Here is a 27034-nt window from a genome sequence, read left to right as displayed (position 1 = left end):
TATCTCTATTCTTTTTAACTTTCTGAACGTGTTTGTAATCCAAACATATCATATCTATATGTTTTTGGAATCAGGAACGGACAAGGAACAATATGAAATTGTTTTTAAATCGATTTCGGAAATTTAATTTTAATCATAATTTTTATATTTTTAATATTCAGAGCTTGTTTTTAATCCAAATATAACATATATATATGTTTTTGGAATCAGAAAATGATGAAGAATAAGATAAATGTAATTTTGGATCGTTTTATAACAAAATAATTTTAATTACATTTTTCAGATTTTTAATGACCAAAGTCATACATTATTTGTAAGCTTCCAAGCTGAAATGCAATACCAAAGTCCGGCCTTTGTTGAAGATTGCTTGGCCAAAATTTGAATCAATTTTATTGAAAAATGAGGGTGTGACAGTGCCGCCTCAACTTTTACAAAATGCCGTATATGACGTCATCAAAGACATTTATCGAAAGAATGAAGAAAAAAAATCTGGGGATATCATACCCAGAAACTCTCATGAAAAATTGCATACAGATCGGTCCAGTAGGTTACTCTGAATCGCTCAACACACACACACACACACACACACACACACACACACACACACACACACACACACACACATACATACACACACACACACACACACACACACAAACACACACACATACACACACACATACACCACGACCCTCATCTCGATTCCCCCTCTATGTTAAAACATTTAGTCAAAACTTGACTAAATGTAAAAACAAAGAAACCAAAACACTGCGGAGATGAGAGGGATGTCCATGTCGTCAATAGTTATGCTCATTCAATTAATTCCAACACGGGCCGACAATAAAGACAAACATACGCGCAGCGGTTCTTCTTGAATACGTTTTTTTGACTTCGATGTTTGCTGTTTCAACACTATGTGACGATAATCCGCATAATCTGCCAAACAACAATTATGTTTAAAATGTATCGGCAGTACCATTTATGTGTGCTTATTTTTTCTGTGTTTTTTCTCCAGCTACAACCCGGCAGACTACTCAGCCAGCCCCCAGTGAGCGTGAGTGACTTTTGAACATCTTGTGTTTGCTCTTCTGCTACTTTTAGGCTGAATAATGTACGCTGACTAGCTTTTGAATTCACTCTAAAATTATATTCTTGCAAAAAAAATGTATTTACATATTAAAGGTAAGCGAGGGAGTTATAGGATCAGAAGCCTAATTAGCAAAGTAGTGACGAGAACTAAGAAATCCAGATCTACGATCTGATCTAATCTAATCTAATCTATTCTAATCTAATCTAATCTAATCTAACCTAATATAATCCAATATAATCTAACTTAATCTAATCTGATCTATTCTAATTAATTTTAATCTAATCTGATCTATAAAATATCACTTTATCTGATCTAAGATCTAATTCCCTTTGGGTGTTTTTTTGTTTGTTTTACATCTATATAATAACAGTTATTTCAAAACAACAGTATATTAAAGTAACTGCATGTTATAAACTGTACCAATTGTCCTTTGTTTTGACAGTTTTATATGCGTGTACGTGTCTTTGTGTCAGTGCACTTTGTTTGTGGTCACGTCTGTGCCTCTTCATGATCTATTTATTTAAAAAATACTTTTTTTGAGCTCAGTCAAACATGGTCAATTAGATTTAAGGATACTATTGATATGGCCGATTTGGAGGGTAGAGTTTCTGGCGAATTTGACTCAAAGTGAGTGAATGAGCTTCCAGGCGCTGCATATCTCTGCTGATGGAAACAAAATGTGACCCTCCACCACGGAATGAGTCGCATGTCACCGTTGCATGATTTTCATAGTTTTACATTTTCCTAAAGAGATTTTTTATGTGGTGAAAACCATTTTAGAAAAGAGAGAAAACCTTTCGAGTTATAAGCCTGTGACTAAGGTAACCCTCACACTGTTACCAGACATCCCCGAGACTTATATTAAGCCTAGCGCAGAACCGCGCGAGGTGACATGCGACTCATTCCGTGGTGGAGGGTCACACAATTAGCTAAGAGCAAAAATAGCATGGCGGCTTTCCGGTACACTGTAGCGTCCTCTATGACGTATCGATACAAGTTACAGTGGCAAGTACATAAACGCCATATTGCATCACGGGAAGCTACATAACCCAACTAGCACTAATAATGCCCTTTCTTTGTCTATGTTAAGACATTAGACTAACAATTACACTAACTCGTGCATCGCAGGGTATCACTTTGGAAGCGATCGAACGGCCTTTTTTCTTATAAATTATTCTTGAGTATGTGCAGGCAATGTGTGTCCATTCTGTGTTGTCGACTCCACGACCGGTCAAGGTTGTGACGAAAGGTCCAGCTTTTACCTCTGTGACGACAGGGCACCATTCTGCATGACGTCATTCTATCGGCAGCCGATTGGATACAGAATGGAGAAGCGGTTCGTTACTTACTGTTTGTGATACAATTTGTTCTAACTTTGTTTGTTGCACGGTTTTAAGAACATTTCAGAAAAAAAGAAAGGAGAGGGGGCTATATTACTTGCTCGTTCAGATATTTTCTTTCTATGTTTGCTTTTCGTACGACCCAAAAAAACTGTCAGAAAGTAGAGAGCGAAAAAGCAGGGATGATTGAAGAGAGAACATTTAATATAAAGATAGACAAATACATCATCAAAAGAAGAATGGATTACAGAAAAGGAAAACAAATCAGAAAACAATACAAGAGACAGAAAGGAAAAAAAGAGGGAATGTTGAGAAGGAAATTAACCTGAAAAATAAAAACAAAAACTACACAAAAACAGTGAAATAAAGTTAAAACAAAGTAAGCAAACAAAATGAACACTCATTACACCATTTAATAATATTGTTATACAATTATGGTAGACCTATTATGAATCATATTGTATAAATTTCTCTGACTGAGACCATAAAAAAGTACAGACGCCTCTTCATTCTGTCACTTTAAATACCCGTCTACGTTGTCTTGTCACAAGTTATGTTCACATAAAACCGTTTGAAGTTTGAAACAGTCCGCTTTCCCAAAACCAACTACAATTTTGCTCCATCGCGTTCAATGAGACACGACATCGAGTGAAATCTCTGACGTCAAAAGCGAGAAAATCACAGAAGACGTCACAGGGGGAATACTGAGACGAGTTGCCCAGAGCGGTTCGCCACGGGTCGCTCGCAGTGCGAATGACAAAAAGCCGTTTCTTAGGGCAGTGCAGGAAAGCGCTAGCGAAGCACTCGGCGATCGGCTTTGGTATATGCTTGCCCACCGCCCGCCGCGTTATCCAAGATGGCGGCGGTGTTTACACTGCGATGCCGTGTAGCGTGTTTCGATCTTCTCGGCGTGGTTTTCGACGTGACCCGAGGGATCCACCGCTTTTCAAGGTTCAGGGACTACCCCAGCTAAATTTCCCATCATAATTACATTCTCTCTGACGATTTCACTGACCGAATCGTCTACTAGTTTAAGAAGTACAACTTTTTTCATATCTCGCAGCAATCGTGCTTTCTTCGTCGCCATCGTGAAGCGATTTGCCTCGTTGTGAGCCCGTTGCATAGACCAATCCAGAGCGACTTTTCTCTGAGCGGGCTATTGTGATTCTGAGCAACGCATGGCTGGCCTCATGTAACAGTTCCGTCATTAGGTGTATTAGTCTCCTCAGGAAATCATAAACTGTTTCGAGAATTAAGTGTTTCTAGGCGACTTAGTCATATCGGCAAAATAAAAAGCTACTCGTAATATAAGGTGATCGTCAGGCTGTACATGTATCGGTATCGTATATCATAAAACAGATGAGAGAACCGAATCAGCTTGCAGACTATTTCTTGTTCATTGTATTTACAGTTGCGCAGCACGCCAGGAATGTGTACAGAAATGGCAGATCGACACCATGACGAACAGCGCATGCGTGGCGAGCGGCCTTTCCGCCGGAAACGGAAGTGGTTTGGAGTGTCACTACTGTTGCGAGAACTCACCGGTCGGAGGCATTTGCAATGAAGGCAGTAGCAGCGTTATTCCTCAACGACTGATGGAGAAAGGTCATACATCATTTTGTTTGTATCAACTGTCATGTGCTGGATTGGAGGGGGGAAGGGTTGGTAAGGACAAACTCGAGATTTTAGTGGTCTGTTGTTCTTGAATTCGTTAGCAAAGTGTCATAGCCCTAGTATTACAGCCGTCTACAATTGTGGTTACAGTTTGGCAAATATGAAGAGCATAATAACATCAGGTTATTGGTAAAATCAAGATTTGTTTTAAAAAAGAAAGACAAACAGATTGACAGACAGATGCGCAAATAAGCATACAGACTTTAAGACGCAGTTTGGCAGAGCCTGCGGACAGATATACACACGTACAGGCATACATACACACAGACAGACAGACAAGCAGGCTAACAGATAGACATCCATGTATACAGACAGGCAGACAGACAGACAGGCGGACAGACAGACAGGCGGACAGACAGACATGCGGACAGAGACATGCGGACAAACAGATAGACAGGTAGGCAGACAGACAGACAGATCGACAGACAGAAAAACAGACAGTCATAGTCGGGGATAGATAGACAGACACAAAAAACCCAGATAGGCAGAGAGACAGATGTTTTCATTATACGCTTGTACACCTCAACGTCCATTATACGCTCGTACGCCTTCTCAACGTCAGGATTTTGATTGTTTTGTTTTTTTACGTCCATTGAACTGTCTTGGCTATACTAGTCTCCGTAAAAGTCAGGAAAACATTCTCTTCCAAAAAAATTGAAATTTATACATCTTCTGTTGGAGTGTGTTTGACGTGTGATTTTGTGTGTGACACAGACACAGCAGCAACAACACCATCATCCACAGACGATGGATTCCACGGCGGTCAAGGCCATAACCAACCCACAGACCACAGTGAGTGTGATTTCTTTTGACCACTGGGAAATATACTCTTCACACAAAAAAGTTTAACACCATTGAAAACAAAATATAAACACTTTTTTTTAAATTGTTAAAAATCAAAGGTCCAATTATTTTATAAAGATGCGCTTTGGTTGAATTAACAAAAGGGCAGACAGTTTTATTACGCAATACTAAACACGTGAAAAAATGTGGCTTTTAAAAGGAAATGGGATAGGTGTTAAAGTCCTATACAATTTGCGCAAAGCGAACCAGGGCAAAACACGTGTGATGATGTGCTACAACAACAAGATTCCTGGCCATGAACGAATCTCACCCGTTTGTGTTTAAAAACTGTCACACTGACGAAATTATGAACTGCGGCATCATGCCTCCACGACGAAAACTGATATTCTTTTTGACCGATCATTAACTTTTGATGAAGATTTTTTTTTTGTTTACATTGTTTCTCATTATCTTTGTGCGCAAATGTTAGTTAGAGTGCCTTGGATAATGAGTAACATAATACGAACTTGCAGTTATCACCCTTTTCAGAGGATGACAGTCATTTGTTCATGTCAATGCTCGTTATTCTCTTGGGTGCCAGGGGCTTGGTTCTGCATAACTCTCAGTAACTTTTATCTGCTTCGAAAGCGTGTATTTCCCATTGTTTGTTGAATCTTATTACAACAATCTGCCTCATTTGGTTCGGGATTTTCATGGATTGCATTTTTCGTTCTCAGTGACTTCAACAGGAACAACGTCTTCGGCTCCAGGACTCCTCCCGATGACTCATCTACCTGGAAAACACGGTGAGGAATTAAGAGAGAGAGAGAGAGAGAGAGAGAGAGAGAGAGAGAGAGAGAGAGAGAGAGAGAGAGAGAGAGAGAGAGAGAGAGAGAGAGAGAGAGAGAGAGAGAGAGAGAGAACATGGTTTGATGAATTTGAAAATCTGAAATTGAAATTGAAATAAATATATATATATATATATATATTATGTTTGAAATAATACTTAAATAAATAAACAACGAAAATTATGCACATTATCAGTACATGATACCGCGGAAGCGCTGCGGGTTTAGTAAGCCAGGAATCAGTGTCGGTGAAGACGTTGTAGTTGAGTTAAGGCCGACTGATTGACTACATGTGTTGATATCGCTTTACGCGACTTGATTCTTTAATATGTGTGTCTTTACGTATCAGCCCAGCCATGCATCACGTGCAGAACAAACTCCATGACGCGCGCACAGTGTGACGAACAGAACCAGTTTGACGTATGCCACGAGGGAGAACACTACTGCATGACGTCATTCTACCGCTCCGCTACCTCCTACAGCACTGTGAAAAGGTAGATATAGAGAACACTACTGAATGACGTCATTCTACCGCTCCGCTACCTCCTACAGCATTGTGAAAAGGTAGATATAGAGAACACTACTGAATGACGTCATTCTACCGCTCCGCTACCTCCTACAGCATTGTGTAAAGGTAGATATAGAGAACACTACTGAATGACGTCATTCTACCGATCCGCTACCTCATACGGCATTGTCAAAAGGTAGATATAGAGAACACTACTGTCTGACGTCATTTTATCGCTCAACCACCTTCTGCATCATGTGAAAAGGTAGATATAGAGAATACTACATGGTTTGCAGTGTGATGCATAGAGAATAGCCTACTACATGGCTTGGTGTGTGATAACAGGTTTAATGTGTGATGCATAGAGAATACTACATGGCTTGGTGTGTGATAACAGGTTTAATGTGTGATGCATAGAGAATACTACATGGCTTGGTGTGTGATAACAGGGTTAATGTGTGATGCATAGAGAATACTACATGGCTTGGTGTGTGATAACAGGTTCAATGTGTGATGCTTGGGTCAAGTGTTCAAACCCAGCACAGGACGGACACGAGTCAACTTCAGACTCAGTGACGGTATCCTTGTTCCACTCCCGTGTCACCACAGTGGCACGTAAACGACTTCAGTCTGTCTGCCAGTAGTGCAGGTGGCTTTATTATTACACCGACACATGCACACACCAGGACAGCGCGACTCTAGCTGTTGCCACTGAGAGAAATGGACCAGTATTTCCCGGCAATGCCATACTAACGTAAAGCTAAGTCAATGAAATGAAAGCATCTCATGAACTGTGTGACGACTTACCCCATGAGCTATCGAAGATTCAAACTGCTAGATCGGGGGGGTTATCGTTCGGTTGCTGGGTGATGATTATAGCAAATGAACACCCCTTATAAGCTAAAGTTAAGTTTAAGGTGAAAAGAAGCATAGCGTGGACCTATTTAAATTATTTCCTTCCTATTTGAAATAAAAGAAATCATCATTTATTGTCATCGCAGATGCGCCACGAGAGAGGAATGCGAGATCCTGTGGTGGGGCGAGACTTACAACAACACTGCCTGCATGGATCCTGGCCTCTCGCTGGACACCGGAAGTGACCTCGAGTGTCACTACTGCTGCTTCTCGCCTGACCCCGAGGTCACCTTCTGCAATGACATTCACGACAAGGTCATCCCGAGATACTTGATCAGAATGGCACCAGGTCAGTGGAGTATTACCTGTGGGTGTCTGGGCTGAAGAGTACGAACGAAAAGTGGGTGCAATTCAAACTAGGTGGGAAAAAGCCGCTAATTCTGATTGGTTAAAGGTTTAGGGTTCGAATCCTAGCTCCGCCAGATGGGATAAAGGTGGAGATGTGTTTCCAAACGTCGAGGTCAACCATGTGTAGTATTGTTTAAGTTCATACAGGGATGTCGTTTGTCGGTAAAAGTCATGTCGTCATTTCTGAACAGTTTTACGGTGGAGGAAAGGACACACTATAATGGTAGCCCAACATCACTCAACGAAATTGCTGAAACGGTTATGGCTATTTCGGCAAATTTGCCGACCAAAATAAATCCAGGCAGAACCCCGGATGTCATAATGAGAATCTTAAACAAATAAGGCAGGGCGCCATTAAACGATCTGATAACAAAGGAAAGTAACGGAAGTCATAAAGAGGCTGAAAGTGGCTTGTTCATTTCCATGCTTGTTATTCTCTCGGGTGCCAGGAGACTCGTTCCGCACAACTATCACTTACTCTATTACACATGTATCCTCTTTGTGCGCTAGCTTCCCTTTGTTTTTCAAACCCCAATGTTGCACGAAACTAGTTTCCATACATTGGCCTGGCCGTGTCTGTATTGTGACCGACTACTGCCCGCAGAAAGGACCACTTCATCCGTGTCACCCCCGCCACAAGACATGACAACCTCCTCGTCTTCCGCTGTCAGCGTGCCATCACCAACAACTGCTACGACATCTTCCATCGTGCAGACACCGTCGCCGACTGCAGGTGATTCTAATATGAGTTGAGAGTTTGAATGTGTCTGAGATATGTATGTGTGTATGTGTGTGTGTGTGTGTGTGTGTGTGTGTGTGTGTGTGTGTGTGTGTGTGTGTGTGTGTGTGTCTCTGTGTGTGTGTCTGTGTGTGTCTGTGTGTGTGTCTGTGTGTGTGTCTGTGTGTGTGTCTCTGTGTGTGTTTCTTTCTTTTCCTTTTTGTGTGTGTGTGTGTATGTGTGTGTGTGTGTGTGTGTGTGTGTGTGTGTGTGTGTGTGTGTGTGTGTGTGTGTGTGTATGTGTTTGCCAAGAACATCACTGTGAGCAGTTTAATGGAGAAAAAAATACATGCAACAAATCGGTTTTTACAATCTTCATTAATTTTTGTATATTTTGCTATTTCTGTAAATATTATCCCAGCAATGACTATGTTTCTACTCGTATTCCCCAGGCAACAAATGTCAGGTGTGTATGCAAGATCCGAGCAGTCTACAGTTTTGCCTTGACACCGACGTGCAGGATTGCGGTGGGCAGGACGAGTTGTTCTGCCTCAACACCGTCACCTTTTCCGCTTCCGGTGCACGCGAGATTAGCGTCAGCAAAACGTGAGTTCGTCTGAAACGCGTACGTGTGTGTGAAGGGTGTCTGTTTCATCTTAGAAAGTTGTCACTCGTATGCACAAGAAAGACCAGTTGTAACACAGAAAGACGGACACTCAAGTAGTTGCTGATTTACACCCAACTGCATGTACTTTGCCCTCAAATCTTGCACAATACAGTGAGCTGACATGATAATCTCCTTCTCCCTCTCTCTCTTTGACATACATTTTTAATGTAATGTCTAGTTCATGTAGCTGGTTTTACTGGTACGTAATGCGTCTACAGGGCGAGGGCTGGTTGGAAAAACAAACAACCGTTTTTGCTTGTACATGTACTATTACCCTCGTAAACACAGACTTATATTATCTCTCTCTCTCTCTCTCTCTCTCTCTCTCTCTCTCTCTCTCTCTCTCTCTCTCTCTCTCTCTCTCTCTCTCTCTCTCTCTCTCTCTCTCTCTCTCTCTCTCTCTCTCTCTCTCTCTCTCTCTCTCTCTCTCTCTCTCTCTCTCTCTCTCTCTCTCTCTCTCCGTAACATTCTCACACAACGACATCATCATGTGTATGTACCAAAGGATCTTCACTATAGCTTGTTGTTGATGGTGAATATATCTAAAAATGTACTGTATCCATCAAATTAATTTGTTTTGATAATACGTGGTTCAAATTAACTTTCCTTCTAACGTCCGTTCAGATGTGCCACAGAGTCCGTGTGCCGGTCATCGTGGTACGACACGACACGCAACATACCTGAGTGTCTGCTCCACCTCCCTACCCCAGCCATTGGTCAGCCTGAACTCCGCTGCTCCTACTGCTGCAACGCTTCGGACACCACAGGTACTGTTGGTTATTTATGTATTCCCCCGAAATCGACGTATGGCTGCCTGAATGGCGGGGTAAAAACGGTCATACACGTACAAATCCACTCGTGCAAAAACATGAGTGAACGTGGGAGTTTCAGCCCATGAACGAAAAAGAAGAAAGAAGAAGTATTTATGTATTTGGTATTGAAGCTTATGTTGTTTTTAACTTAGTAATAGCGAGACACGTAATTTAAGACGATTTCGACTCGGAATCCATCACAAGCATGTTCAGGAAGAAGTGACATGCAACCGGTTACATGAGACATTTGTTTGAAAGGATACTCTCCAAGAAAAAAAGCCCTAAGATCTCTTCCAAAGAGAAACCATAAGATATTGCGTAACAAATAATGTAGCCGCGCAGGAGGTCTGCCTTCACTATGACAAAGTAGATGCACTGACAGTGTCATTGAATTTCGTTAAATAGGCAAAGAAAGATCACTGTGTGTGTGTGTGTGTGTGTGTAGGGGGGGAGTTGGGTTACTTCCCTTGATGCAAGATTTTGTGAACATGTGACTGTTACTGGGGCGCGATGTTATAATGGGGCACTACCCTTCTAGCCGCCAGGCGGCGCCTCTGGACGATTTCTGTTTCTATCACCAGAGAGAAGTAGCTGATAGAAGTCCCTTCGCTCACTTTGACTTGATACATTACCATACTTGTGGTGCGTTTTCGAGAAAATCGTTGCCGTGTGCTTATAGATTAAGGTACAATGGATTCCCCAGATTCTTCAAATGAGTCAACTTCGCAAGAAACTCCCCCAAAACGGTGATATCAATAATATCCCGTTGAACTGTGTGAGCAGGAGCTCCGTGCAACGTGTTTGACAGACCTGTCCGGCTGATGGACTTCTCAACGTCCTCTGGGACCACCCCGCAGTCAACCACGACAGCTACTTCATCGGCGACATCAACACCAGTGACGACAACAACAGCAACAACTACAACGGCGCCGACAACGACGATGATTACGACAACAGTAGCAACAACAACAACAACAACGCCTCAGACTATAAAGACAACTGCAGCAGCAAGTAAGTGAGGTGATAAATATAGTCAGGCCTTTATGGGGAGGGGGGAGAAGTGATGGTGGTGGTGGTGATGGAGTGAATTGCATTACGTTTGTGTGTAATCATGTTGCGGTCTTCATGGAAAACTTTAAACCTTTGAAAACTAACATTGGCTAGTGTGGTTTCATTATTTGTAATTTACGTTTTTCATTCATTTTTTATTTTATTTAGTCATTTGGCTTAATTTAAAGTGTTCTGTTTCATTAAGTAATCATTTCATTTTATTCTTGTTTATTGTTCAGCTACCGGCACCTCCTGCGCGGTGTGCGACAACTTGTGTATCTTCTTCCAAGAAGAGCAGCCTTGCTCTAAAGGATTCTGTATGACGTCAGTCACTGATGACGATTATTTCTCGAGAGTGGTCACTAAAAGGTAAATATACGTTTTGTCTGTAGTTAGAAAAAGACAGATGGATGATGATAATGGTGACTGAACATTATTTAACCAGAAACGGGTTTAAGGTTACGCTTTTTCTTATAGCCTGTTCTTTTATTTAATACACAATTCTATAAACAAAACAAACAAACAAATAGTGAAAAGCAATGAAGGAAACAGAACCCACAAGATGTTGAACAAAAACTATACTTATAAATAGTATTGTGAGCTCGTTTGTGTGCATTAAGAACTAGTTTTCCCGCTTTTTGTACTTTCTGAAGTTTGTTGATTATATACACCGGACACATAATCCCATATAAGTAAAGCTTCGTATTTATCTAATATTGGATTACTGTTATTGATTTTGTGTTTGAATATTGATTTACTGAATGAACATGTAATTGATTTCAGGATGTTAAACTCCGTCGTTTTTTTAAGCTATAACATTTTGAAGATAAGGCACAGTATCAACTATCACCATGTTTAATCTGTTCCATGTCTTGTTTGTCCACTGTAGAGGCCGGTAGGTCGAAGTCTTGTAAACTGTTGTTGTTGTCTATAATTACACGGTCCAAAAACTTAACCTTTCTTGTTCTTTTGATACTTTTTTGACAGATTTTTGGTCTCAAATAATATTAGTCTTACTTATTTAAAACACGGATTTAGGTCATGTTTATGGGGACTGATTTTTACTGCCTTTATATACGGATTTGGTAATGTTTATTGGCACTGATTTTGTACTGATTTTCTTGTTTTACTGGGTTGTTTTTTTTGTACTGTGTTTTTTCCAGCTGTGTGACAGAGGACGAGTGCTACAAACGGTGGTGGCAGGAAACCTCTGACCAGAGTCTCTGCCTGACCATCAGGTCACAGGACAATAACCCATCAGGCACCTCTGTGTCCTGTAACTTCTGTTGCTATGGCGACAAATGTAACAGTCCCGACTTTCCTACCAAGGCTACCTTGTACAACGGAAACAACAGGGGACAGTATCATGTAGGGTAGTAGGTTGTTGTGATTGTGCTGAGTTACTTCCCTTGTATGACAGAAACAATAGGGGACAGTATCATGTCGGGTAGTAGGTTGTTGTGATTGTGCTAAGTTACTTCCCTTGTATGACAGAAACAACAGGGGACAGTATCATGTAGGGTAGTAGGTTGTTGTGATTGTGCTAAGTTACTTCCCTTGTATGACAGAAACAACAGGGGACAGTATCATGTAGGGTAGTAGGTTGTTGTGATTGTGCTGAGTTACTTCCCTTGTATGACAGAAACAACAGGGGACAGTATCATGTAGGGTAGTAGGTTGTTGTGATTGTGCTGAGTTACTTCCCTTGTATGACAGAAACAACAGGGGACAGTATCATGTAGGGTAGTACAGGGTAACACGAAAAAAACAGATCCCACCAAAAGTTTAATATTTTCTGAAATAATCAGCCGATTCTTTTATTTTTTCAGGTGAGCCCATCTGAAATGATGTTCTAACAGCCCACCAAGTTTGAGCTTCAAGATGTCATGGACAACGGAGCATAAGACATTTATAGTCGAGGCCTATTTTCGGTCGAATTCTATCCACGCTGCTCAACTGGAATTCAAAAGACAGTTTGGACGTAGAGACTTTCCTGTTAAATCAGTTATCTATGGATGGAGGGATAAGTTCAGAGACCATGGGACTGTCAATAACCTCAATAGTAAAAACCCTAACAGGGGATCCCACTCTGGTCGACCTAAATCAGCAAGGACACCGAGGAATATTGATTCAGTCAGAGAGTCTGTTGTGCGCAGCCCGAGCAAATCTGTTCGCCGGCGAAAATAGGCCTCGACTATAAATGTCTTATGCTCCGTTGTCCATGACATCTTGAAGCTCAAACTTGGTGGGCTGTTAGAACATCATTTCAGCTTGGCTCACCTGAAAAAATAAAAGAATCGGCTGATTATTTCAGAAAATATTAAACTTTTGGTGGGATCTGTTTTTTTCGTGTCACCCTGTAGGTTGTGGTGATTGTGCTGAGTTACTTCCCTTGTATGACAGAAACAACAGGGGACAGTATCATGTAGGGTAGTAGGTTGTTGTGATTGTGCTGAGTTACTTCCCTTGTATGACAGAAACAACTGGGGACAGTATCATGTAGGGTAGTAGGTTGTTGTGATTGTGCTGAGTTACTTCCCTTGTATGACAGAAACAACTGGGGACAGTATCATGTAGGGTAGTAGGTTGTTGTGATTGTGCTGAGTTACTTCCCTTGTATGACAGAAACAACTGGGGACAGTATCATGTAGGGTAGTAGGTTGTTGTGATTGTGCTGAGTTACTTCCCTTGTATGACAGAAACAACTGGGGACAGTATCATGTAGGGTAGTAGGTTGTGGTGATTGTGCTGAGTTACTTCCCTTGTATGACAGAAACAACTGGGGACAGTATCATGTAGGGTAGTAGGTTGTTGTGATTGTGCTGAGTTACTTCCCTTGTATGACAGAAACAACAGGGGACAGTATCATGTAGGGTAGTAGGTTGTTGTGATTGTGCTGAGTTACTTCCCTTGTATGACAGAAACAACAGGGGACAGTATCATGTAGGGTAGTAGGTTGTTGTGTTAGTGCTGAGTTACTTCCCTTGTATGACAGAAACAACAGGGGACAGTATCATGTAGGGTAGTAGGTTGTTGTGATAGTGCTGAGTTACTTCCCTTATATGACAGAAACAACAGGGGACAGTATCATGTAGGGTAGTAGGTTGTTGTGATAGTGCTGAGTTACTTCCCTTGTACGACAGATAACCACTGATCTAAAAATAATGGAGAGCGCGTCCTTTCTTATTGGCTATCACAACGTTGACTCAACCGGATGTTACCTATCCGCCATCTTACCACTCCCTTCGATACCGTGACGCTAGGGCGATAGGGTAAAAACGCACCTGTTGAGAAACCAAATTGCTTCCATTTCCAATTATGTAAATCAATCACAAACTGCGAAAACATAAAAGGGATCGCATCTATGAACCTGTTAAGATCAGTGGTGCCACTCTTATTCAAGGGAGAGAAGACTGCTGTCAACTCTCAAAACTACGATTATTTCCCTTTGACCAGTGTGGCAGGATGCGATAAGATGGAGCCACTGTTGTTCCGCTGTTTCATTGGCTGTGCGCTATCCATTATGTTTAGATCAATGCGGAAAACAACAGGGGACAGTACCATTTAGGGTAGTAGGTTGTTGTGATGGTGCCGAGTTACTTCGCTTGAAACAGATACAGCGGTACGTGTCGGTTAGGTGTGTGCAGAACAATAAGTAGATAAACACATTGATACACATATAAAAATAGATACAATAAATGCAGAATGAATTAATTTGAGGTGTGATAGAAACATAAACAAATTACATATTTCAATCGATAGATAACTAAATGTCTCAGCCGCAAAAGGAAACAAGTCGACGTCGCGTAAGGCGAAATAACAACATTTAGTCAAGCTGTCGAACTCACAGAATGAAACTGAACGCACTGCATTTTTTCACCAAAACAGCATACTCGTAGTTTCGTCAGTCCACCGCTCGTGGCAAAGGCAGTGAAATCGACAAGCCAGAATAGTGCGGTAGTGGTCGCGCTGGGCAGGATAACACGCTTTTCTGTATCTTTATTCTTTTTAGTGTACTGAGTTTGTTTTTAATCCAAACATATCATATCTATATGTTTTTGGAACCAGAGACCGACAAGGAATAAGATGAAATTGTTTCTAAATCGATTTCGGACAATTCATTTTAATCATAATTTTCATATTTTTAATTTTCAGAGCTTGTTTGTAATCCAAATATAACATAATATGTATATGTTTTTGGAATCAGAAAATGACGAAGAATAAGATGAAATTGTTTTTGGACCGTTTAAAAAAAAACATTTTTAATGACAAGTTTCCGATTTTTAATGACCATTCATTATTGTTTAAGCCAACAAGCTGAAATACAATACCAAAGTCCGGCCTTCGTCGAAGATTGCTTTGCCAAAATTTCAATCAATTTAATTGAAAAATGAGGGTGTGACAGTGCCGCCTCAACTTTTACAAAAAGCCGGATATGACGTCATCAAAGACATTTATCGAAAAAAATAAAAACAACTTCCGGGGATATCATTCCCAGAAACTCTCATGTCAAATTTCATAAAGATCGGTCCAGTAGTTTAGTCTGAATCGCTCTACACACACACAGACAGACACACACACACACACACACACACACACACACACACACACACACACACACACACACACACACACACACACACACATACACCACGACCCTCGTCTCGATTCCCCCTCTATGTTAAAACATTTCGTCAAAGCTTGACTAAATGTAAAAACAAACACAGGTTGTAGGCAATCTAGTGCTATATAATGTACTAGATGATTACCCACTTCGCCGGGTACTGGCTTCGCCGGGAAGAAATAGAGCCGAATACCAGGCTGCGCCTGGGACCCGGCTCTACCGGGTGTACGCCGGCGCACGAAGGAAAGGAGATAAACGCGCAAAACACTGGAGACCTTCTAAAAATAGTAACGTGCAGTGACCTTCTAAAAATAGTAACGTAATAACGGGAATATGGATTGACGCCACACGGAGGAAGGGAGATAATCGCGGCTGAAAACACTGGAGAAGATAAGGAAGAGTTACTGGTAGTGGATCCCGACAAAAAAAACCAAAAAAAACAAAATCGATTCAGCGCGCACAGCGCTGCGCGCTGAGAGCACGTGTTGAAATATCTCATCGATGAGGTTGTGTCCGGGGTGTAGCTGAATACGGTGTCCAAATTTGAAAAAGATCCACCGAGAACTTTGGCCGTGCATCGCGAACAGACAGACAGACAGACAGACATACAGACAGACAGACAGACACTAGTCGTATATATATATATAGATAGATGGCTTCATTAAATTAGTGGAAAGCTATAGCTACTAGCCAGACTCTCATGCGAAAAAGTCCGGTACTCCAGTATGAAACCGGTACGACACATGGACATGGCAATAAAACCGATCACAACACTTTTCATTGAAACGTTACGTTTAATGAACTGATATTGTATTGTGCTTGTATTACCTGTAATAATTGTCCACATTGAGCGTCTGTTAAGTTACGTATTATCAACAGTGTTTGTTGTTGTTCATCAACAATCAAACTGTGTTTGGATTTTATGCAACATGTGTGACGTACTTGGATTATGGAATAATTCTTCTCTCTGTCTCTCTGTCTCTCTGTCTCTCTCTCTGTCTCTCTCTGTCTCTCTCTCTCTCTCTCTCTCTCTCTCTGTCTGTCTCCCTCTCTGTCTCTCTCTCTCTGTCTCTCTCTGTCTCTGTCTCTCTCTCTATATCTATCTGTCTCTCTCTCTCTCTCTCTCTCTCTCTCTCTCTCTCTCTCTCTCTCTCTCTCTCTCTCTCTCTGAAATTGGATTTGATTTGATTTGATTTGATCTCTTCAACGGGCGGGGATGTAGCTCAGTCGGTAGCGCGCTGGATTTGTATCCAGTTGGCCGCTGTCAGCGTGAGTTCGTCCCCACGTTCGGCGAGAGATTTATTTCTCAGGGTCAACTTTGTGTGCAGACTCTCCTCGGTGTCCGAACACCCCCGTGTGTACACGCAAGCTCAAGACCAAGTGCGCACGAAAAAGATCCTGTAATCCATGTCAGAGTTCGGTGGGTTATAGAAACACGAAAATACCCAGCATGCTTCCTCCGAAAACGGCGTATGGCTGCCTAAATGGCGGGGTAAAAAACGGTCATACACGTAAAATTCCACTCGTGCAAAAAACACGAGTGTACGTGGGAGTTTCAGCCCACGAACGCAGAAGAAGAAGAAGATCTCTTCAACACCCGCGCGCCCTCCTTTTACTTCCCTCCCTCCCCCCTTTTCTCTGTCTTTCTCTTTGCGCAAATGTTTAGAAAGCGTTAGCCGAGACTTTAATTGCTTTCGTGGCCGAGACAAAACTTCAGTGTCGTCACCGTACCGATGACGAAAACATAGAAACTCATTCCTTCTGGAAAACAAACAGGGGCCGCCGTAACACTCACTGGGCACTGCGATATGATCAGACTGTTGTAACATCGACACAAACAGTCCAGAAGTAACATCCAGGAATAGTGTCAGCCTATAACAACAGTCAACATCACAGAAACCGGTCCCTGAGTCTCTAACAAGAAGAACTGCATAGAGAAATATCGCAGAATAGAACCTAATAAGAAGAACTAGAGAGAAAAGTACCGCAGGACTGACACTGATAAGAAGAACAACAGAGAGAAATATCGCAGGACTGATCCTAATAAGAAGAACTGCAGAGAGAAATATCGCAGGACTGATCCTAATAAGAAGAACTGCAGAGAGAAATAACGCAGGCGTCTGTGGAAAAGCAGGTGTGACGGTGTGAAAATCATGGATGCCGAAGAAGAAGAATGGAGGGCCAAAATGGCTAAGGACGATGACACCTTCATGCCACAATTACCAGAGTAAGTGCGCGCGCATGTATGTGTGTGTGTGTGTGTGTGTGTGTGTGTGTGTGTGTGTGTGTGTGTATGTCATGTGTCAATGCATCCGTCTACACCTGTACCTCAAGGGGTGCACAAGTCAGCCCCCACACACACACACACACACACACACACACACACGTGCACACACACTCTGATAAGCGTACATATTTGCACACAAACATTCAATCGGAGACAGGCAGTTGTTTTCAGTTGTCATCAATACTTTATCAAATGAACAAAAAGAGTTCGGTTGTTTGCTATTTTTCTGTTCGCTGGTTTGCCTATTCGCGTGTCCCGATTGCCTTGTGCAGACTAGCAGACTTCAAGTTCCGTTCAGAACTCATCCGTTTGATGGGGTCAGATAGGATACTAGTGAGCGATAGCTACTGGAACACCAAGCTGATTAAAGCCCTGCGTGACGATTATGAGGTGCGCTAATCCTACATAAGAGTGTTCGTGAGACTGACCATGTGGAAAGGCATTACAAATAATATGTTTGTTTCAGAGAGACTATGTGAGAGAGAGAGAGAGAGAGAGAGAGAGAGAGAGAGAGAGAGAGAGAGAGAGAGGGAGAGAGAGACAGACAGACAGACAGACAGACAGTCAGACAGACAGAGAGACAGAGAGAGAGATGGAGAGAGAGAAATAGAGAGAGAGACAGAAAGAGAGAGACAGACAGACAGTGACAGAGACAGAGAGTTAGACAAACAGACAGACAGACAGACAGACAGATAGACACAGAGAGAGATGGAGAGAGAGTAATATATATATATATAGAGATAGAAAGAGAGAGAGACAGTGACAGACAGACAGACAGACAGAGAGAGATGGAGAGAGAGAAATATATATATAGAGAGAGAGATAGAAAGAGAGATAGACAGAGAGACAGCGACAGATTGAGAGACAGAGTGAGAGAGAGAGAGAGATAGACAGAAAGACAGACAGACAGACAGAGAGACAGAGAGAGAGAGAGAGAGAGAGAGTTGAATTGGAATTGAATTAAATTGAATTGAACTTAAAGAGAGAGAGAGAGAGAGAGAGAGAGAGTGAGAATTGAATTTAGAGAGAGAGAACATTGAATTTAGAGAAAGAGAGAGAGAGAATTGAATTTAGAGAGAGAGAGAGAGAATTGAATTTAGAGAGAGAGAACATTGAATTTAGAGAAAGAGAGAGAGAGAATTGAATTTAGAGAGAGAGAGAGAGAATTGAATTTAGAGAGAGAGAACATTGAATTTAGAGAAAGAGAGAGAGAGAATTGAATTTAGAGAGAGAGAGAGAGAGAGAGAGAGAGAGAGAATTGAATTTAGAGAGAGAGAACATTGAATTTAGAGAAAGAGAGAGAGAGAATTGAATTTAGAGAGAGAGAGAGAGAGAGAGAGAGAGAGAGAGAGAGAGAGAACGGAGTGGGGGGGGGGGGGGAAGGGATATCGTGACCACGTTCAGGTAAACTCGCTTGTCAATCATACTGCAATGTTCCTTCTGCCATCCACCCCCCTCCCTCCCCCCAACCCTCCACCTTACCGGAATATCCCCTTCCTTTTTCAGAGGCAGTTAAACGATGTGGAAGCAAATCTTAGGGAAGTGGAGCGGAAACGCATGAAGAAGCTGCTGTTGAAGGGCTTCATCCATGTCCCTGACGATTCCCGTGTCAGCTTTAAAGACGGCGGCCCCACATCGGCTTCCAGCAGCCGTAAGCCCAGCACCAGTCGTAAGACCAGCGCCAGTCCTTAAGACCAGCACCGGTCGTTAAGACCAGCATTGGTCGTAAGACCAGCACCAGTCGCCTCTCCCCCCCCCCTCTTCCACCAGCCGTAAAACCAGCACCAGCCGTAGGACCTGCACCAGCCGTAAGACCAGCACCAGCCGTCAGACCAGCACCAGCTGTCAAACCAGCACCAGCCGTAAGACCTCCACCAGTCGATCGTTCCCCCCTCTCCCACAAGCCAAGAGAGGAAGAGAGGAAACCAGCCGGAGACAGAGACAGAGAGTCACAGAGAGTGGGAGAGACAGAGAGTCACAGAGAGTGGGAGAGACAGAGAGTGGGAGAGACAGAGAGTGGGAGAGACAGAGAGTGGGAGAGACAGAGACTGGGAGAGACAGAGAAAGGGAGAAACAGAGAGAGAGAGAGGGAGAGGACGGGGTAAGGAGAGAGATTGTGGGAGAGACAGAGACAGAGATAGTGAGAGGGGGGAGGGGAGGTTATATCCACTGACAGACAGTTATACACTACTGATTCTATTCCTCAGAGCTCTAAAAAAGTCTACATCTCTATATTCTATGGAAGCCCAAAACAGCCAAAATAATCAGCATCTTGCAGCCAAACAAGTAACGAAAAGCAAAAGTGTAAGTGTAGCATCGTCAGATAGTTGGACTCTCCCTCTCAAGGGACATAACTAAAAATGGATAACATGTATCTGGTTGTTTCCCTTACACTGTAATGCACAATATCTGACAATTATCTGACCCCGTGGTCACTTTTCAGGTGATCACATTGACCAATCCGGCCACGAAAGGCAAACAGTGACTGACGAGCGCTGGAACAAACGCTGGAAGAGACGAAACAAGAAACAAAAGAAAAAAAAGAAAAAAGAAAGAAAACAAGGCCAGAAAATAAAAGACAAAAATGAACTCACATCCGGATAGAGGCATAAAAACAAAGAAAAAACAATAAACAAAGAAGGAGAGGCCACGTGTCGACTAGAAATATATCGATGAAGAGAGAATGTGTGTGTGTGTGTGTGTGTGTGTGTGTGTGTGTGTGTGTGTGTGTGTGTGTGTGTGTGTGTGTGTGTGTGTGTGTGTTCGCTTGCGTACGCGTGAATGGGTAAATCCAAAAGTGAGATGTATTTGAGTTGTACCAACGAATGGCATTACAACTCTCTCTCTCTCTCTCTCTCTCTCTCTCTCTCTCTCTCTCTCTCTCTCTCTCTCTCTCTCTCTCTCTCTCACACACACACACACACACACACACACACATACACACACACGCTCGATGACACACACACACGTGCGCGCGTGCTGAAGGTATCAAGGACTTGCAGGACCCCGTGACCCAGCATAATTCACAGACCCAACGTGAAGGCCAAACGCTTTGTGGTGGGAATCAGATCTTCCGGTTAGAAAACACGTGGAAAAAACACGTGGACACTTGGATTACTTTAACAAATTGATCAGCACACATAACACATGTACACCGTAACCCTGCTGCAGACACTTTGCAAAAGTATTTCCTTGGTGAAACGTCCTCGCATATAGGCCTAATCATTACATGCTAAACCGCGTGGAAAACTTGTTTCATCCATTCCGATTCTTTTCTTTTTTTTTTACCACAGAGACAGCAACAGTATCCCATTCCGGTCTGATTTCGGGTCCGGAATAAGTTAGTATCATTCTATTCATAGACCAAATAGCCTGGACCGCCAACTCGTCACGTGACCCTTCGAGGTTACGACTCTCGACTGACTTTCAGGGGCGCGTGACGTCCGGTTTGAAAGGCCAGCGATTCGAAGACAGTGAAAAGAAAGCACGCTCCAGTTATTTGTGACAATGGGAGGTGACAATGAACTGGATTTTCCAAAACTCCAAACTAAACTTAACTAAACTCATCGAAAACCATGTTCCATATGCACTTTTGCTGAGTTTATTTTAGCATTTTCAGAACTTACCTCTGCAACTTCGTCCATGTTTACAATCGACACCGGATATGACATCCCCCTGATTTCTGAAAGGCCATGTAAGCGTAGGTTCCTAAATGCGAGAGGCGCTACCTCGTAATAGAGAGAAAGAGCGGAGAGAGAGCTAGTTGGCGGTCAAGGATAAATGGTCTATGTTCTATTCAAGCCTCTCCGACCACAGGCACTCGTCACGAGGTGGGCGGGGCCTATGTCTTAGATGTCACTTGTGATGGACGGGGTTCTTTTCTTATGGTTTATACTTCTCTTTATGTCCCCCCTCCAAATCCCCCCTCCCCCCTCTTCCCCTCCTTAATAGTAGTAGTCTTGAGAGATGTATGTATGTATGTATGTATGTATGTAGGTATGTATGTAGGTATGTATGCATGTGTGTTGGTGTGTCGGTGTGTCAAGTGTGCAAGTAAAAAGGGTATTGTAGTTGTACATATATTACTTTAGATATTTTTTTGTTATCATGGGTTTTATAAATTTTCTTCTCTTCTTCTTTTATAATTATTAATTAATGACCTATATGTGCTGATGACCAATTTAATTTCCTTTGTTGGATCAATAAAATGTTATGAGTTATGAGTTATGAGTTATGAGCGCACAGGCCCCGCCTACTTTGATCCCGAACCGAGTGACGAGTGCCTGTGTCTCCGACTATAGGCTACAATCTAGCCAAAATGCGCTACGTTCACCAGCTGTACATTTCCTTCTGTAATAATGACTATTCGATGACGTTCCAAATCCTTCGTTGCCTAATCTAACTTTGAATAAGCTGGATCCATCTTGTCTAGCGTAGGTTCCTAAATGCCATTTGCTAAGTCCCAAACCCTAAGAATCAGTTTTTATTAATCTATTTTGTTTGAATAGTAGAGCTGAGAAAAAAGGACCTAATATTAGATTCGACGCGACCGTGACGACATTGTTCTCAATCATTCGCTAAAAGAACATGTAAACCGGCAGTTTACAAACGTTGCTGCAAATCGTGGATAGAAAAAAAAAGATTTGACAATGGACGCATGAATCTTCCTGCTTTTTATTTCACAGAATACACGACTTTTCTACAAGTATGGAAACCTACAAGTTGTCAAGTACAAGAGATCGATCGTTTGGGTTTGGTTTGTCTTTCATAATTTTCCTAAGTCTTGGAAGCCCGAAAAGAATGCGTCATTAAAATGACGTCACTACAGAAATGACGCACCAACAATCGTTCTTTTTCCTCTGTGTTCCTGCGCAACTTGACCACACAATGGGTCTATCACACAAGGCCGCCACGCACCAGTGTGGGAGCGTGGGATAGGCAGGCAATCTCGTTGCCCCAAACTATGAAATTGGAGAATAATCAGCAGAGCAGCAAGTGTTTTCGAACCGTTTTCTTGTACTCCAAAAGCCAGTCCAAAAATCTCGAGCGCGCTGTGAACCGACAGCAAGAAAGACACAAAAGAAAGAGCTTGACTGGTCAGCAGAAGGGTCACAAGATGAAGGTAAAGAAAGAAATGACCGGGGAACAGAAGGCCAAGGCGCACGCGGAAGAAATGGAGGATGTCTTCTTTCCGGAGCTGGAAGGGTGAGTTGCACATTGAGTGTGTGTGTGTGTGTGGGGGGGGGGGGGCGGGAGTGTGTGTGTGTGTGTGTGTGTGTGCGTGTGTGCGTGTGTGTGTGTGTGTGTGTGTGTGTGTGTGTCTGTGTCTGTGTGTGTCTGTATGTCTGTGTGTTTGGGTATGTGTGTGCGTGTGTGTGTGTGTGTGTGTATGTGTGTATGTGTATGTGTGTGTCTGTCTGTGTTTGTAGGGTGGGTGGGGGTGGGGGTGTTGTAACTTGTTGCTGGGGATGGATTGGTTCAGGCAAACCTGTCTATGACGACCAATCATGGGACCAAACTTGAGCGGAAGGTCGTTACTAAGAGGAGAGAACTGTGTCGGGGATCCTCGTGATGAGCAGTTGGTCGTTATTGAGAGGTGATCACAAGTACATGATCGACTGTATACTGTTTCTCTGTCTGTCTGATTGACTGTCCGTTCGTCCGACCATCTGTGTGTGTGTCTGTCTGCATGTGTGTGTATCATTTCACGCCATGTCGTTATGCTTGAGTTGCGTTTGATGTATCACATGCAACAATACCGTTTGGGGGAAGAGGGGGTACAGTATTGTTCAAACTCACACACAGACAGACACACACACACACACACACACACACACACACACACACACACACACACACACACACACACACACTAAGCCCCCCCCCCCCCCTTCACAAACACAACACCCCCACACTTCCCCCTCCCTCGCACTCACACCAACCATGCAACACTTTCCGTGATTCTAAAATACCGACACTTGTATCAGAACCTGGCCCAAGTGCGAGCAATCCCACGCCGACACGTTCGAGTGCCGCCTCTGCTTTTAACAGCCGGATTTGTTTGACTTCATAAATCACACAGCTCTCTGTATGTTGCATTGATCACGACATGATCACAGCGAGCATGCTTTTCAAAGTATGAGAGCTGCAGTCGGTGTTTGAAATGATAGTGCTCGCGTGGGCGATGTGTGTGTAAGTGTTAGAGTAGAGCTTTGGACTGTATTTTGTGTTAGTAAAAAAGAAGAGAGCGCACTCGTGTATGTGCATGAGGGTGCTGTTGTTGGGGGGGGGGGGGGGGGTCGGATAAAGAGGGTAGGGGGATTTGATCGATATTAAAGGGTTTGTGGGTGGGGGATATACGGTTGTGTGGGGACTGAATAGCTCCATGTGTGTGTGTGTCAGTGTGTGTGTGTGTGTGTGTTTGTGTGTGTGTCTGTCTGTCTGTGTGTGTGTGTGTGTGTGTGTGTGTGTGTGTGTGTGTGTGTGTGTGTGTGCGTGCGTGTGTGTTTGCGTGCGTGCGTGCGTGCCTGTGTGTCTGTCTGTCTCTCTGTCCCTCAAGAATGTATATAGACTCCATGTCTATTGTTTGATACCGTAAATGACATGTCACGTCGTTTATTTTAATAGTTTGTCTATGAATTAAATTAAATTATATCCCAGCTGTGCTAACGACACCTCTCTTCAATACAGGTGTGAGAGATACATACAAAGCCTTACGTTACTTTGCAGGCTACTCCATATCTGGCATATGATTGTCATTGACATTAGGCCAAAAACAAATAGGTCTGTTTACGGTAACATAGGCCCAAAAAATAGGGTCGGTAGGTCGGGATTTTTTTTTTTCCAAAAAACCATATTTTTACGTTTTTTTTTCTCACAAATGCCAAACAAAAGTCTAGGGTCGCGCGAAAAAAATAGGGTCGGTCGGGTTACCGTAAACAGACCTATTTTTTTTTTTGCCTTACCGTTAAGTGTGTACCTTCTTGTGTATTTGCTCATGCTTTTAAGAATATAATGTGAAACACGAACTCGACATTCAACCTGGCTCAATGCTGTGGGCAAAATGTTGAAGTCACTGCGGGGTATTTCTGCGCAACCTGCACATAAACAGTTGTAAATGGGTAAAGATGTAAATGGATAAAGGTGTAAATGGATAAAGGTGTACATGTGTCATACATTGAATTATATGGACAAGGAATGTGTTCGTGTGTGATATGGCTGGCTGTTTGTCCTCTCCATAGAAGTCTGTCGCTCGTTTCATTGTTAATATATTATATCTCTCATTTCCTATCTGTCTGTCTGTCTGTCTGTCTGTCTGTTGTCTGTCTCTCTGTCTGTCTGTCTGTCTGTCTGCCTGTGTGTGTTTGTGTGTGTTGTCTGTCTGTCTGCCTGTTTGGCTGTCTGTGTGCCTGTCTATGTGTCTGCATGTCTGTCTGTCTGGCTGTCTGTCTTTTGTCTGTCAGTATGCCTGTTTGTCTGTCTGTCTGTCTGCCTGTCTGTCGTTCGTCCCATTGTCACTCTGTCTGTCCGTCTGTCTGTCTGTCTGTCTGTCTGTCTGTCTGTCTGTCTGTCTGTCTGTCTGTTTGTTTGTTTGTTTGTTTGATTTTGTGTTTGTTTGTTTGTTTGTTTGTTTGTTTGTTTGTTTGTTTGTTTTTCTGTCTGTCTGTGTCTGTTTGTATTCTGTCATACGTACACCTAAACATGCATACACTTGTGTAGCGCGACTCTTGGTACTGCTAGCTTTCCACTGCATGGGAGAACGAGAAGCGAGTGTCCTAGGATTAGGATAATAAAGTACATGAAAAGAAACTGAGAGACGGTCAGTCCAAGTGTTTCCACGCGAAGGAGTGTATCTCAACGTCTGAACATAGTTGCGACCGAAACACCTGCCGATCAGTTTCACTAATAAACACCTTTGAAAATCGAGCAATCTTTGGCTCTGCACTTATCCGCGGAGACACGTAAGCTGCAAAAAAAAAAAAAAAGTAAATAAAAGAGTGTATGAAGTCAAGTGCCTGATAATTAACTTAACAGGCAGGTAGGTAGGCCCATAATTGCTTGCAGTACCCAGTGACGCTAAAGTACCATGCACCGACCTGTTGGTTACAAACTGAGATCTTTTTAAGCGCATTTCGCGAGGAATAAATATCGGTTGTATGATGCAGTTCAATGGCACAGACTACTTCCTAGTCATAGGAATAGTGTGCACGGTGTTTCTTTTTGTCTAAAATGATACGTTCCATAAACTATAACATTTCTTGTTTTGTGATTCTTGAGTTTGGAACACCCGCAGTATATCTGTTTCGGTTTGTTTTGACATCTATTGTTTGCATGCATCTTTCTCGTTTGATTCCCTGCGCCTTGAATATGTGCGCGATATAAATTGCATAAAATAAAAATTAAAAAAATAATCCCTGCGCTTAGAACTGTACCCACGGAATACGCGCGATATAAGCCTCATATTGATTGATATTGATTGATTGACTATAACGATGCATCGTATTACAGTGTATTTCACCATCACTTTTCAAACCCCCCGCGGGTTAGGGGGAAGAATTTACCCGATGCTCCCCAGCATGTCGTAAGAGGCGACTAACGGATTCTGTTTCTCCTTTTACCCTTGTTAAGTGTTTCTTGTATAGAATATAGTCAATTTTTGTAAAGATTTTAGTCAAGCAGTATGTAAGAAATGTTAAGTCCTTTGTACTGGAAACTTGCATTCTCCCAGTAAGGTCATATATTGTACTACGTTGCAAGCCCCTGGAGCAAATTTTTGATTGGTGCTTTTGTGAACAAGAAACAATTGACAAGTGGCTCTATCCCATCTCCCCCCTTTGCCCGTCGCGATATAACCTTGAATGGTTGAAAACGACGTTAAACACCAAATAAAGAAAGAAATCACTTCTGAAACCGGGTCGGGAGAGAGGGGGGAGCAGAGAACACGTGACTTTACATGATTTGTTTTGCTAGGAAGGTGGGGAACGCAGGGCGGGTTACTGTGACCGTTCTTTATTGCGCTGTTCAAATATCACGTCAGTCCCCCAACATTTGAAACGCAGAAACATCTCTCTGTCAGACCAGCACTTATAATGGTATACAGCCCGACTATTATGTGTCAACAAAACAAAATCATTGACATTATTGCACACAAAAAAGAAGACAAATCTGCATGCAGTTCATTTTAACCTGTGTACGATAAAGCGCCTGTGGTTACGATAATTGTTATTTCTGAAACTAGTCTGGTGGCTAAAACCCGTTTACAGCTCCAACGACTTCGCTCACACTCACGTAACTAAATACATAATTGCAAATTTGGCCAGGCTTGTTCCCAGCCGAGCCTTTATCGACCGACCGTTTTAGAACAGAACCG

At 42.6% G+C, this 27034-nt stretch overlaps 2 protein-coding genes and 1 long non-coding RNA gene across 6 annotated transcripts; all 3 read left to right on the top strand.

Moving 5' to 3' along the window:
- The first annotated feature begins 4811 nt into the window (after window positions 1-4811).
- Window positions 4812-6223, top strand: LOC138948054 (uncharacterized). The gene is made up of 3 exons (XR_011449870.1): window positions 4812-4896; window positions 5625-5693; window positions 6085-6223. It is a non-coding gene; the product is annotated as an uncharacterized lncRNA (long non-coding RNA).
- Window positions 6224-8696: 2473 nt separating this feature from the next.
- On the top strand, window positions 8697-12194 carry LOC138948400 (CUB domain-containing protein-like). The gene is made up of 5 exons (XM_070319934.1): window positions 8697-8830; window positions 9516-9658; window positions 10487-10714; window positions 10993-11122; window positions 11917-12194. Exons 1-5 carry the CDS (start codon window positions 8697-8699, stop codon window positions 12128-12130), a joined length of 849 nt encoding a protein of 282 aa, XP_070176035.1. The 3' UTR covers window positions 12131-12194.
- Window positions 12195-17104: 4910 nt separating this feature from the next.
- On the top strand, window positions 17105-20312 carry LOC138948053 (uncharacterized). Of its 4 annotated transcripts, none has more exons than XR_011449868.1 (4): window positions 17117-17604; window positions 17937-18054; window positions 19171-19526; window positions 20108-20312. XR_011449868.1 is itself a non-coding variant. In XM_070319582.1 (3 exons), the coding sequence occupies exons 1-3, from the start codon at window positions 17531-17533 to the stop codon at window positions 19354-19356; spliced, it is 378 nt and encodes a 125-aa protein (XP_070175683.1). In that variant the 5' UTR covers window positions 17117-17530; the 3' UTR covers window positions 19357-20312. The 4 variants fall into 4 exon arrangements, 1 of the variants encoding a protein (XP_070175683.1); XR_011449867.1 differs by having other exon boundaries at window positions 19171-19765; XM_070319582.1 differs by having other exon boundaries at window positions 19171-20312.
- Window positions 20313-27034: the final 6722 nt, after the last annotated feature.

This window comes from Littorina saxatilis, linkage group LG15, assembly GCF_037325665.1.
Source record: "Littorina saxatilis isolate snail1 linkage group LG15, US_GU_Lsax_2.0, whole genome shotgun sequence".
NCBI lineage: Eukaryota > Metazoa > Mollusca > Gastropoda > Littorinimorpha > Littorinidae > Littorina > Littorina saxatilis.
Note: the sequence above shows the minus strand (reverse complement) of the source record. Positions and strands in the feature narration are given on the sequence as shown.